This window comes from Pseudophryne corroboree, chromosome 1 (genome assembly GCF_028390025.1).
Source record: "Pseudophryne corroboree isolate aPseCor3 chromosome 1, aPseCor3.hap2, whole genome shotgun sequence".
Lineage (NCBI taxonomy): Eukaryota > Metazoa > Chordata > Amphibia > Anura > Myobatrachidae > Pseudophryne > Pseudophryne corroboree.
Window position 1 is genome coordinate 175298316 of NC_086444.1, and position 14838 is coordinate 175313153.

At 45.2% G+C, this 14838-nt stretch overlaps 1 protein-coding gene across 3 annotated transcripts in view; it reads left to right on the forward strand.

Annotated features, from left to right (window-relative positions):
* The window catches only part of MSH3 (mutS homolog 3), a 534775-nt gene that overhangs the window by 151025 nt on the left and 368912 nt on the right, over positions 1 to 14838 (forward strand). For all 3 annotated transcript variants that reach the window (XM_063963915.1, XM_063963914.1, XM_063963916.1), the window contains exon 9: positions 8134 to 8237. In XM_063963915.1, coding sequence (XP_063819985.1) covers positions 8134 to 8237 — 104 coding nt within the window. The remainder of the gene's footprint in view (positions 1 to 8133; positions 8238 to 14838) is intronic.

Here is a 14838-nt window from a genome sequence, read left to right on the forward strand (position 1 = left end):
CTGTGGATTTGGACTATGAAAATCCTGGAGGTGCTCCCTTTTAAGGGGAACATCCTTTTTGGTGAGGATCTCAACAAGATTGTTGCTGACTTAGCTTCAGCTAAGATGGCATGTCTGATAGCAAGTAAATATTATATAACAAGTATATAATTAACAGGCGCTGAAAATGAGTGTTATCTCCAGCTGCTGTAAGAAGGAGAGGGTCAGTCCCCTTAATGAAAACAAAAATGGATAATATGGCAAAAATACAGCGCTATAAACAAGATGCTATAATAAATAAAATTTATTTTATTATAGCATCTTGTTTATAGCTCTGTATTTTTGCCATATTATCCAAGATGGCATGTCTACCTAGTACTGCTCCTTCGGCTCCGAAGGTTAAGAGTACTTCCTTTCGTTCCTTTCGACCTCCAGGTCAAGCAAAGGGTCAGGCATACCCAAAACAGGCTTGCACTTCCAAAACCACTAAGCCCAAACCTAAACGTGCCTGGGCTGCCAGTCAGCCTACTTCCAAATCAGACAAGCCTACTGCATGACGGGGCGGGCCGCCCCCTGGGGGGATCCCAGGGTGGGAGGCCGACTTCTATGGTTTACCCAGGTAGGGTTGAAGACCACTTCCGACGCCTGGGTAAGGGAAGTCGTCACTCACGGATACGCCATATCCTTCAAGTATCATCCTCCCATCAATTTTGCCTGACAAACATCACTTCGGATCAGGTGAAGGCAAAAACTCTTCATTTGGTGGTACAATCCCTCCTGGACACAGGAGTGGTAGTGCCGGTGCCTCTGGCTCAGAGAGGCAAGGGGTACTAGTCACCGCTGTTCCTAGTTCCGAAACCAAATGGTTCCTCCCTGCCAATTCTCAACCTCAAGTCCTTGAACAAATTTTTGAGGGTCTCCAAGTTTAGTTTGGAAACTCTTCGCTCTATTGTTCTGGCTATGGAGCCCGGGGACTATATGGTCTCCCTGAACATACAGGATGCTTACCTCCTTATTCCTATTGCCATGTTGCATCAGCAATACCTGCGATTTGCTATTGGCAACCTCCATTATCAATTTCGGGCCTTACCTTTTGGATTGACCACGGCTCCGCAAGTATTCACAAAGGTCATGGCGGTGATGACGGCCCTGCTCCGCCATCAGGGTGTCAGGATCCTACCGTATCTGGACGACTTGCTGATCCTGGTGAATTTCCCAGAAGTTCTCAGTCATCTGGATCTGACGGTCCACTTTCTGCAAGCCCACGGGTGGCTCATCAACTGGAAGAAATCTTCCCTGGTCCCTGCTCAGAGCATGGTGCACCTGGGGGCATTGTTGGACACTCACAACCAGCAGTTGTTTTTGTCTCAGGAGAAGGTCCTGAACCTTCAGGACAGGATTCGATGCTTCCTCTCTCGCCCGCGAGTGTCGATACACTCGGTGATGCAAGTACTAGGCCTCATGGTGTCGCTTTAGACATTGTGCAGTACGCTCTATTTCATTCCCGCCCTCTGCAGATGCTGATTCTTGCCAAGTGGGATGGCCTGCCTCACCGAATCAGGTTTCACATGATCTCCTTGTCTCCGGAGGTTCGTCTGTCACTGAGCTGGTGGCTACAGGACCATCGATTGAACAGGGGTCGTCCCTTCTGAATCTCCGTCTGGGTCCTCCTAACAACGGATGCCAGTCTGAGGGGTTGGGGCGCGGTGTTGGAGCAACACTCTTCAGGGTCGGTGGACCAGGGAGGAATATCTCCTCCCGATAAACATTCTGGAATTGCGGGCGGTGTTCAATGCTGTGAACCTGGCCCAGCATCTCATACAGAACAGACCTATTCAAGTACAGTCGGACAGCGCCACCACGGTGGCATACATAAATCATCAAGGCTGCACTCGAAGCCGCATGGCAATGATGGAAGTGTCAAGGATTCTTCAGTGGACGGAACGCCATCTGCCAGCCATATCGGCAGTGTTCATTCCGGGGGTTATCAACTGGGAAGCGGACTTCCTCACTCGTCAGGACGTACATGCCGGAGAGTAGAGTTTCCATCCACAAGAATTTCAACTCCTAGTGGACAAGTGGGGCCTACCAGACATAGACCTGATGGCATCTCGACACAATCACAAGGTTCCGGTTTTCGGCGCAAGGACAAGGATCCTCAAGCAGCGTTCGTGGACGCACTGGCAATTCCATGGAACTTTCGGCTGCCGTACGTGTTCCCTCCGGTGTCACTTCTGCCCAGGGTGATAAGGAAGTTCAAGCAAGAAGGAGGAATCCTACTTCTGATCGCTTCAGCGTGGCCCAGACGGCATTGGTTCTCAGACCTGCAGGGTCTCTCGTTAGTGTCCTCTTCTGCTTCCGCAACGCCCAGACCTCCTCGTTCAGGGTCCTTGTGTATACCAGGATTTGGCCTGGCTGGCTTTGACGGCGTGGCTCTTGAAGCTTCAGTTCTGAGGGCCAAAGGATTTTCTGAGGCGGTCATTCAAACTATGTTAAAGGCCCGTTAGCCGGCTTTGGCTCGGATTTATCATAGTGTCTGGAATTCTTACTTTGCTTGGTGCGCATCGAACAATCATGACACTTACAAGTTTAGTACTGCCAAACTTTGTTTTTTCAAAGTTCATATTTCTGCCTTGTCGGTATGGTTTCAGAGAAAAATTGCGACTCAGGGTGTTTTATGGATTCAACCTCCCTATGTCCTGCCCGTGGCTCCTTGGGATTTGTCTGTGGTTCTGGAGGCCCTGCAAGAGTCTCCGTTTGAACCTCTTGAGTCTGCGGACCTTAAGTGGCTTACTCTTAAGGTCTTGTTTCTGCTGGCTATTGCCTCTGCTAGACGGGTTTCAGCCTTGGGTGCCTTATCCTGTCGGTCACCTTTTCTGCTTTTTCACCATTCCAGGCGGTTCTTCGGACACGCTCTGGTGTCTTCTTTCCACCTTAACCAAGAGATTCTGGTTCCGGCCTTTATCTCTCCTGAATTGTCCTCCAAAGAGCGCTCTTTGAATATGGTACGGGCTCTTCATATCTATGTGAAGAGGACAGCCTCCATTAGGAAGTCTGATTCTTTTTTCGTACTTTTTGGTTTTCACAAACGTTGGTGGCCTGCGAATAAGCAGACCGTGGATAGTTGGATTAGAATGGTGATTGCACATGCTTATGTACAGGCTGGTCTTCCAGCTCCTGCTACCATCAAAGCCCATTCTACTCGGTCTGTTGGATCTTCTTGGGCGGCCCGCCGTGGTGCGACCCTTGAACAATTATGCAAGGCGGCTACGTGGTGGTCCTCAGTGAACACGTTCATCAGGTTCTATGCCTTCGATACTCCCAGGATGCTTCCTTTGGACGCCGAGTTTTTGTACCCGCTACAGTGCGTCCCCTTCCATGAGGAGCTGCTTTAGGACATCCCCAATGTTATCCCTGTGGAACCCCAGTGTACCCCGCTGCAGAAAAGGAGATTTATGGTAAGATCTTACCTTTGTTAAATCTCTTTCTGTGAGGTACACTGGGTTCCACAGGGCGCCCACCCTGACGCACTTAGCTTCTTTGGGTTTGTATGCCATTAGCCGCTGATACCTTCTCCTGTCGTGAGAATGTGGTGTATGTGGCTACTAATGGTCGTCTTTTACGTGCAACTGCATTGGACTGGTTAACAAAACTAAGCTCCTGTGCACGGAGGTGGGGTTATAGAGAAGGCGGCACTGAGCATCTTGGGAACAGTCAAAGCTTTTAGCCTGTTGGTGCCTCAGATCAAGATCCTACTCTACACCCCAATGTTATTCCCTGTGGAACCCAGTGTACCTTGCAGAAAAAGATTTAACAAAGGTAAGTTCTATCGTCATCGTCAATGTTGACATTGTGAATGTTGACATTTTTTAAACTCTGACTTTCTGACTACCTTAGAAGTAACCCCCACAGGAACAAACCGTTGCAGCTCCAACAATAGAACAGTAAATAAATATTTGAGATGGAGATGCATGTGTCTAAACTCCAATCTAATTTTCAGTTTAAAAAGAAAGCTACCTACAGTTTGCTAGCTAAAGCAGACAGTATTTACCCTGCATGCAAAATAAATGCTTCTTCACACCCTTGCAGTGCACCCTTTGCTTTTAACTACGCTCATTTGTGTAACATATCAGATATACATATAATGATAATAGTACTCCTTATGAAGGAGAAAGAAAATATTTTTTTGCAGCAACAAGTGATCATTGTATACAGGTATTTTTTATGTACTGGGGCCACATTCTTTACAACACCAGCTTAAAACTTTCCCCTGCTTATGCACTAGTCCAGTGGTTTCCAAACTTTTTTTAATCACAGGGCCCTAGAATATCAGATTTTTTTTCACGGCACCCCTAGGCCAAAATTTCTTCTTGAGAAATTTAGAAAGAAATATTACATTAAGTAGATCGCATTTATATGTCATGCTTAGGGTCAGTTCTGTGGTGAGCAACAATATTTGCTTCTGTTTGGCCACATATTTTATGATTGGCAGCCACCAGCACTGGTTTTACCTATTATATTGACCATGAATTATTTGAATTGGTCCTGGACCACCAACCCAGGGCACCCCTGCAAGTGTCCCGAGGCACCCCAGGGAGCCACGGCACACAGTTTGGGAACCTCTGCACTAGTCTGTGAAATGGATTCTGATATGAATAATGAAATGCACTATGAGGGTTAAAGTTTTTGGCATTTTGTACAGTAGAAGACACATTTTGTCGTCTTTGCTATAAGGATATCTGAAATCTGATCTGTTAAGAGAGTTTTACAGTTCAGATTTTCTAGAAAATTATTTATTAATCCGTGATTAATTAACAAGTCTCTTAAAAATTGTGTACAAAGATATATCGTCAAAATGTGTGTGTGTGTGTATATATATATATATATATATATATATATATATATATTTATTGATAGTCCGTTATCTACCTTTTAACATTAGCTATATACTAATACCGTGTAGCCGTAATGGCCGCTAAACCTCGTGCACGTGCTACGCACTCCGTACGCTATTTGCGTATGAAGACCTCACACGTGGTACGCAAGTAACGTACACACACTGCGCTGGGTGTATGGAATACACACAGCGAGCGTACACACAGACAGTACTTTTATAAACTTTAAACACAGAGCCTGATTATACTGTAAGTCTTAGTATTGAGATACTGCAATGATATACCACTGGTTAACCTGGATATTTAAGCAAGCTGTTTGAGTGATTGAGATACTCAGAAACCCTTTGTACTAGCTAGAGAAACACAGACACCTTGCTGAGGTTCCAACACCTTTACTAACGAGATTTAGCTATGTAAAAAGGGAAAAATACAGTTTACAGCTTATACACTACAGCACTAACATGAAACACCTAAACATGATAACTGGACATAAATATACAATAGCGTCTTAATCCTAAACAATAACAGAGAGGGAGAGAGAGAGTATGGCAAATACAGACAGAGATTAAGTTGGTCACAGAGAAAAACTTACACACTGGGGAATGATCGCTGCGCAGTCCTGGAAACCAGCTCTCTAGTTAGTCAATGATGAAAACCTTTTGTGGAGAGTAGACTGAGCTGGTCCAGCCTGGCTGTTTCTTATATACACAACATACAGTACACTACAAAGGGCCCTACAATCTCATTGTTCATTGGACACAGGAATCTGTCTTCACATTATAACAAAAGGTCATAGGTTTGTTTGAACAGGTGGACTGTGACTATTCCAGACTGCTCAGGTGGGAGGGAATCTCAGGTTTCCCCCCACATGTGTAATAAAACAGCAAATACTTTTAAAGTCCATAAACTACTTTTATATATAACTATACGCTGGAGCAACACCGGAATGTTTCTAATAAAATACTCTTCGGTTAGGTACTAAACACCACTGTTCAGACCCTGTCTGACCCTTCGTATCATGCAAAGAGGAATTCCTTTGTTCATGAACCAGTTACACTAAACATACTTACAGATATTATTAAAGGGACCATAACCTATAAAATATACTATTTGGATTAACTATGTAACGATCGAGTCGCCCGCCAGACGCACACAAACTCTACCATAAATGCACATACCACGCGCCTGAGCGCACGACCGTGGAGGCGCCGTCACGCAACTGCGAATATGTGCACGCACGGGAGAGAATGTGCACGTGCAGCGGGCAAGCGCATGGGGTTAGTAGAAGGCATCATAGGTCGCTATATTTTTCGACTTTGACTATATATATATATATATATATATATATATTGCATGCATGCATGGCCGGACTGGCCATCTGTCACATGAGAGAAGGGCAGGTGGGCCGAATCAATCGCTTAGAGAGTCGGTAAGGCCGTGTGTAGCGCAGCCTCTGGCTCTCTGGTTCCATGGTCCCGGCCACCCAGCAACCGTCGCAATGGTAATGGGGGCGTGCTACGAGTCCACGCCCCAATACGTCATGCGGCGCGCGCCCCCACAAATGCCAGGGCTGATTCGAGGCCCCAGTCCGTCGTTGTATGTATATGTGTATATATATATATATATATATATATATATATATATATATATATATATATATATATATACATATATATATATATACATATATATATACATATACATATATATACATATACATATATATATACATATATATATACATATATACATACATACATACATACATACATACATACATACCTTCTCCGGTGCCCTCTGGCTAACATGGACACACAGCTTACGAAGAAACAGCGGTACTCGGAGACTTTGAAAAGGCAAAACGGGGCTGCAAAGGAACCGGCACTTAGAGACAACAATATGTAGCAAAATAAATTTTGTATTAATCCATTGTCAATGTTTCAGGACAGCACGTCCCGTCATCAGTGACTTGCAGTGGGGTGAGGCAGAACCTTTCCTGTCATACATACTTATAAGCAACTGTTTTGACTATATAAAGTATATGAAAAATACAAATAATATATTAGAAATATCTTCTTTGTATTATTCTAATCATTTTTATTACTCGAGTAAAAGTCTATGGTAGCTGAGGCAGTGCCTATCTTTTCTGCACATCCCTGATCAAAACTCATCAAATTTCCAGCAGTTTATACTGCTTTACTTGTCTATAATGCACACATGGGTATCCGGTCATGTGAGTGGCGCTCGTGATCCCGGCGGTCACCATGCAGACGCCAGGATCCCGCCCGCTTAGCAGCCTGACAGTAGGCATGCCGACTTACAGAGACCATTCCAACTCGTGTGCCCGCAAGGCACTTTGTTGCGCTCGCCCAACCCGCCGGCATCCTGGGGTTGGTATGCTGACTGCTGAGATCCTGAGCACCGGTCTTCTAGCCCCAACACCATACATGGAACCTTTGGTTCATATGTTGTGTGTAAATCTGGCTCTGGTACTACTTTAGTGCCTCATCATCCATTTACATCACTGCACATTCCATAAAAGTGTGTGTGTGTGTGTGTGTGTGTGTGTGTGTGTGTGTGTATATAAATCTCCAAAGCACTTAAACATCTGCGGTGCACGTGATTTGTGACCACAACATTTGAATAAAATAATCATGCAAAGTTAGCACTCCCCTAATTTATTTCCAAACTGTAATTCATCTGAATTCAGGGAATGTTAGTTCCAAAATATTGAAATAATTTTTTAAGCTGACCAGCCCCTTCATGGCCTTCCCTCTTAGCCAAGTCCTAACACTGACATTCTATAAAATGAGCATTGCTCTGTTTCAGGTATCATATGTATTTTAAATACCCATTCTGTTATGTGTTTAAGCCCTGCCCCACTCATTTAAAGAGAGAGAACCACACCCAAGCATTGAAGTTATTATTGCCCACCTGATAAATTGTCCTGTCTGCATTTTGGTATTTTGTGTATTATACCACCATATTGACGTATACCTTGAGATGTCCTGACCAAAATAAAAAGGTGAACTGGTCTTTTTCCCTCCATACCTAGAGGATATGCTGTTGTAGAGCATAACGTAAAACTTTCATAAAACAGGTGACTATAAACTAACTAAAAGCCAATGTAAGCTAAAGGTTCGCTCTAAGTATGCAAATCACTACCTGCTCACATGATCCACAGTAGTGTTTCCATTTGCTGTAGCAGTTTAATAATATACGATATATTTGTTTTCCCCTTCTTTTTGCTTCACATTAGCTTACGGGATGATGACCGAATACGTATAGAGAGGATGGCAAAACATCATTTTGAATATGCAGAAGCGTTTCAGCTCATCAGTGACTTTTATGGGCATGGATCAGGTACACATTTCATTCAGTTAACCTGCATTCTGGTGTGTTTTATTGTCATTTTTCTAAAGAAAAATATTCAGCATTTCTGCAGCGGGGTACACGGGTATTCCACAGGGAATAACATCGGGGTGTAGAGTTGGATCTTGATCCGAGGCACCAACAGGCTAAAGCTTTGACTGTTCCCAGGATGCACTGCAGCACCTCCTCTATATCCCTGCCTCCAGGCGCTGGAGATCAGTTTGTAAGTTAGTGCAGGCAGCTAACAGGGAGGGCTGCGCTAGGCTGCCCTGAAATTAGCTTTTCTGAAGAAAGAAGACATCAAGGGCCGCACAGGCACTTGGTGCTATATGTCAGTCTGACATATTGTGCTGCGGCTCTCTCACCTTCCCCAGCGGCGCTGCATACTCCCGTGCCCTGGTTGCCGGGTGCTTACAGCGGAGGCGCTCCAGTTTCATCAGGCACACACACCGCCGCTGCTCTCCAGGATCACGTGGCCACATGTTAAGGGAGGAGGTAAGAGGGTCCCCCAGACGGGACCCGCCGAAATCGCGACCTGGGACGCGGTCGTACAGGAACCCCACTATATCCACCAGGGCAAGGAGCACAGGTCGGATTTACTAAAATCCGCTTTCCATAGGCTCTATAGTACCTGGTGGTGAAGTCCAGCATAGTGAAAAGGGCACTGACCCTTAGCCCCTCCCCCAGCCCCAGGCGCCATCTACAGCAGATGTTCCCGCCCTGGAGCTGCATCTCTCTCTCTCCCTCCCTCACTTCCTGTCAGCGTTTGGGTGCCATTACACAGAGCTGCACTGATTCTGGGACTGCTGGGCACCGTCTCCTCTGTAAAGCTGCCTGCCTCATCAGCGCTGTGCATTTACAGGACACTTAAGTATCCTACATGTCGTTCGTTAAGAACAAGTGTGTACCTACAGGAATATTTAGTACAAGTATTCTGTGATATACATCCAGTGTTTACTGTGCATCTGTATACATATATAGCTTTACTTAGTATTGCTAATCCAGTGCAGTTTTATTGTTGTATGTAATAATTTCTGCATTGTACATGTGACTGTGTGTGACTATAGCTGCCGTGTGGTTCCTATTCCGTGTATCTCACACATATTGCTATCCCTATATTCTGTACCCTGAAGGGGGCTAAGTGCATCAGGGTCTCATATTTTTCACAGGATATACTGTTTAGTATTTTTCTCTGTGTATTTCATTCACCATATACCACTTAAATCCTCTGTTTGTGATCTGCATTTGCAATCACACTCCACAGGTTTTTTTTGTCAGGTACAGTGTCTGGCTATATTGTACTGTTACGCCCTAGGGCTACATTTTCCAATAATGTCTGCGTCACAGGGTGGGAGATTCGCGCCTGATCCTGCGTCATGCAGTGCTGCCGCCACAGATTTATCTGAGGAAACATTCCAGCTGAGGGTCCAGATACTGGGGGCTCTGTACCCCTCGGTCAGCCTGCTGCACCGGTGGCACACCAAGACTCACCTTTGGGCTGCTTTTTCCAATTTACTGACTACGCTAGTTACAAGACTTGCGTCCCCTGTGGGACCTCCTGTGCCTTTACAATCACTTATTGTCCCTGTTGTAAATCCACTATAGATGGATGATCTGTCTACTCAGTTACAGCAGTTAAATCAGTCTTTGGTTAAAAAAAAGCCTGACCCTCGCCCTCCTAGGACCAAATGGTCATCTTAGCGGGCCATTTCTTCCTCACAATCCACTCATCTTTCAGATACTTTATCCGATGAAGATGGGGTATATTCTGATCCATCAGACACTGATGCAGATGCTTCAGATGGGGAATCTACTACTTCGGTTGATGTTCCTGACCTCTTGGAGGCTATCAAACTGATTCTTCAGATCGATGATGAAACTGACCCTCCAGATACAGTACGTCTAAGAAACCTGATAAGTTCAAACGTCAGAAGGTTACTAAATTAGTCTTGCCACATTCTGACCATCTCGTTGACATACGTCAGGAATCTTGGGAGTCTCAAGGAAATAAGTTCTCCCGGTCTAAAATATGCTAGCTCGTTATCCCCTCGCTGCAGAGTTAACTAAAAATTGGGAAACACCACCTCCGGTGGACTCATATGTTGCACGTCTGGTGGTGTCTTCTACTCTGCCTGTCACTACCGTCACCTCTCTGAAAGAACAGACGGATAAGCGTGTGGAGGGTTGTTTGAAGTCTATTTACACTCTGGCAGGTGCTGTACATAGACCTACTATGGCAGCCTCTTGGGCTGCAAAAGCTATTGAAGCTTGGGTTCCAGAAGTTGAGGCGGAGCTACCTCTGAATTTTTCTGATAGTGCCAGACAGTGTCTTTCATATATTACCACATCCACTCATTACATTCAGGAGGCTGCTTCTGATGCCGGTGTTCTGGCGGCCAAAGCGTCGACTACGTCCATTCTGGGTCGCCGGATTCTGTGGTTGCGGTCCTGGTCTGTGGATCTGGACTCTATAAAGACCTTGGAGGTGATCCCTTTTAAGGGAAACATCCTTTTTTTGGAAGATCTGAACAAGATTGTTGTTGATTTAGCGTCTGCTAAATCGACATGTCTGCAAAGTACTAATCCTTCGGCTCCGAAGGCTAAAAGTACCACCTTTCATTCCTTTCGACCTCCGATTTTGAAGCAGGCTGACGGGCAGCCCTGGAACGTTTAGGTTTGGGCTTAGAGGTTTTGGAAGTGCGAGCCTGTTTTGGGTACGACTTCTGCGTACAGGAGTGATAGTACCGGTGCCTCTGTCTCAGAGGGGCAGGGGGTACTATTCAACGCTGTTTCTAGTTCCGAAACTGAATGGATCCTCCCGGCCCATTCTCAACCTCAAGTCTTTGAACAAATTTGTGAAGGTATCCAAATTCCGTATGGAAACTCTTCGCTCTATTGTTCTGGCATTGGAGCCCAAGGACTACATGGTATCCCTGGACATACAGGATGCTTACCTACATATACCTATTGCCATGTCGCATCAGCAATATCTGCGGTTTGCTATTGGCAACCTCCATTATCAATTCCAAGCCTTGCCTTTTGGACTGACCACGGCTCTGCAAATCTACACCAAGGTCATGACTGCTCTTCTCCACCGTCAGGGTATCAGGATCATGCCGTATCTGGACAACTTGGATACTTGAAATGTATAAATGTATCTAGTTGATTATGTGCTCATATTGCTTATTATACTAACGTGTAACCTGTGACAGATTACTAGTGTGATTGCTGACTTTACTATTTTCTGTCAGTTTCTGTGTATTCCGATCCTCAATGCTGGTGCAAAGCAGGCAGGGATCAGATTGTATGTCACTTTAACAAATTTTAAAGTGATTACAGTCACAATTTATGTAGTTAACACTGTACAGGTGTGTGATTTATTTATCATGTCTAAGAGAGGCAATGTTGAGGAGGATACACTCTCCACAGCAGCACCAACACTCATCATATTTGTCTTGCAAAGCTGGGTTAACCTCTCGGGATCTGGTTCAAAATGGATTATGTGCAAATTGTTTTAGCTTTCACCAAAGCCTCTTGAATAATCCGAGGGAGGCACAGGTTCAGGTTGAACCTCCATGGGCTACCTTTGCACAGACATTATCCAGTATAGCTGAGCGGATAATGCCAGCTCCTATACCAGGGATAGGTTACCCTATTACCCCTTACATGCACCATTCGACCTGGGGGTTATCACATCCAGTACAGGAATCTACAGCCTCTCAACAGAAACAAGCTGAAGGCTGGTGGTAAGTAAATCACATAGACATGAAACAACATTTTCACAGTCTACACATGTTTCAGATGTGATCTCGTCTGAGGATGAGGACTCGTCTGAGGATGAGGACTCATCGCACTCCAGGTCTGCATACTGGGTCAGAACAGCTGATGGAAATTATGCAAGAGGCTTGGGTTACACCCAGTAAGAAGTTTAAAATCCTAAGGGTTCCCATTATCCTCTTCCGGCTGGGGACTGTTTAAAAAGGGAGGTGGCTCCCAAAGTAGATTCACATGTCATCAGATTTGTGCAACAGTCTACATTACCTCTGCCTTCGACATCATTAAATGATGTCTCGGATAGGAAAATAGATGTTTTTAAGAAAAAACATATTCTCTTTGTCTGGTGCAATCATAAGACCAGCCATGGCTTCGGTTTTGATGGCAAAAGCAGTGGCAGCCTGGGCTGATACATTGGAGGATAACCTTTCAATGGCATCTAGAGAGCAAAAATCCCATATTGCACATATCAAACAGGCAGCTATTTTTATGGAAGCAGCCTTGGATATGGGTACAATTTCCTCTCGGGCATCAGCCTCAGCAGTAGCAGCTCGCAGAGCGGTTTGGCTATACACATGGAAAGCTGACTCAGAATCTAAGAAGGTTCTGGAGTGTCTGCTTTTATTGGAGATATTCTTTTTGGTAAAGGATTAAACAGTATTTTAGAGTCAGAAGCATACTCCAAGAAAGTGAAGTTTCCTTCCACACTTAAATCCGAGCCTATATTTTCAGTTTTTTGGCTCTTTCGGACTCAAGGAAAAGCAAAAGGAAAGGTTTATGGCAAACAGTCTCAATCTGACAAGTGGGGTTAGAGTAAAAAGCATTGGGCTACCAGAGGGCCGTTTTCAAATTAGAAGATAAACCATAAGCCTGATGGTGCGGGCCTCCACCGGGGGTCCCCAGGGTGGGATGCCAACTTCTTTGGTTTGCACAGATCTGGCAGCAATCTACCACAGATGCCTGGGTGCAAGAAGCGGTTCCTCGCGGTTATGCGTTTGCTTTCAAGATACGCCCTCATCAAAAGTTTTTTTTGGAGCAGCCCGTCTTCAGTGGAAACGAAGACCAGGGCTTTGCAAGAGGTAGTTCAGAAGTTGCTCCAGTCAGGAGTGATAATTCCAGTTCCTCCTGCACAACGAGGACAAAGGTTTTTATTCCAACCTGTTTCTAGTCCAGAAGTCAAATGGGTCGTTCCGACCCATACTCCGTCTCAAAGTGCTGAACATTTAGGTGTCTTGTTTTCATATGGAGACTTTACGTTCCATTATTTTGGCCATAGAGCCGGAGGATTTTATGGTATACCTGGATATCTAGGATGCTCACCTTCATGTTCCTATAGCACTGTCCCATCAGCACTATCTCGGGTTTGCTATCCTCCAGCAACATTTTCAGTTTCAGGCCCTACCATTTGGACTGGCCACAGCTCCCAGTATTCACCAAAATTATGGTGGTAATTGCATCTTATCTCCGTCAGTAGGGTATAAGGATTTTTCCATACCTCGACTAATCCTGGCACAATCTCAGGAATTGCTTCAGTGTCATCTGCGGCAAACAATAGCTTGTTTGCAGAGACATTGTTGGTTCATAAATTGAACAAAGTCATCCCTGGTTCCGTCACAATAGATGACTCACTTGGGGCTGTGTTGCATTCAAGTCTTCAGAGTAATTTTACCTCTGAACAAAATATCCAAAATTCAGTCAAGGTTTCAGGAGCTGCTACACAGTCAAAGGGTATCCATTCACGCAGTAATGCAAGTGATGGGGTTAATGGTGTCAACATTCAACGTGGTGGAGTATGCTCCGTTCCACTCGAGACCTTTGCAACGTCTGATCCTTTCCAAATGCAATGGGTTACATCAGGCAATAAAAACGCATGGTCCTTCCTCTGGAAGTAAGGAGGTTATTAGCCTGGTGGAAGCAGACATTCCATCTGGACAAAGGGAGACCCTTTTGGATATCAGATTGGGAAATACTGACAACTGATGCCACCGTTCAGGGCTGGGGAGCGGTGTCAGGAAGGAGTTGCTTTCAGGGGCAGAGGACCAAGGGAAAATGTTGCCTGCCAATAAATATATTGGAACTTCGGGCTATATATATGGCACTTTTATCAGGCAAAGGACATCCTTCAGGGGAAACCAGTCCAAATCCGCTCGGACAATGCAATGGCAGTAGCTTACCTCAACCATCAAGGAGGAACTTGCAGCCAAAAGCAATGAAGGAAGTAAGCCGCACGTTAAGGTGGGCAGAACTTCATCATCCAGCCTTTTCCGCAGTGTTCATTCTAGGAGTCCTAAACTGGGAAGCGGATTTTCTCTGTCGACACGCCATTCATGCAAACGAATGGGCTTTACACCTAAAGGTCTTCCAAATTCTGGTAGACAAGTGGGGATTACTGGAGATGGATCGCGTGGCGTCCCGCATACGGGTCAATAACGAAGGATCCCAAAGCGATCTTTGCGGATGCCCCGTCAGTGAGATGGGTCTTTCGTCTGGCCTATGTGTTACCACCAATCACCCTGTTACCCATCGTGATGCGAAAGGCAAAACAAAGAAGGGGCACCTTGATACAAATAGCTCCGGCAGATCTGCAGAGGTTGTCAATGATGCTCCATTCCTACTCCTTCAATGTCCAGATCTAATGTCTCAGGGTCCTTGTTATCACAAGCACCTGGATCGACTGTCTTCGTCGGCGTGGGTCTTCAGAATTCCATCATGAAAGCAAGAGGATTCTCACAACAGGTAATTCAAACACTGCTCAGTGCAAGGAAACCTTCCTCAGCTTGCATTTATCACCGAATATGGCAACCCTATATTCATTGGT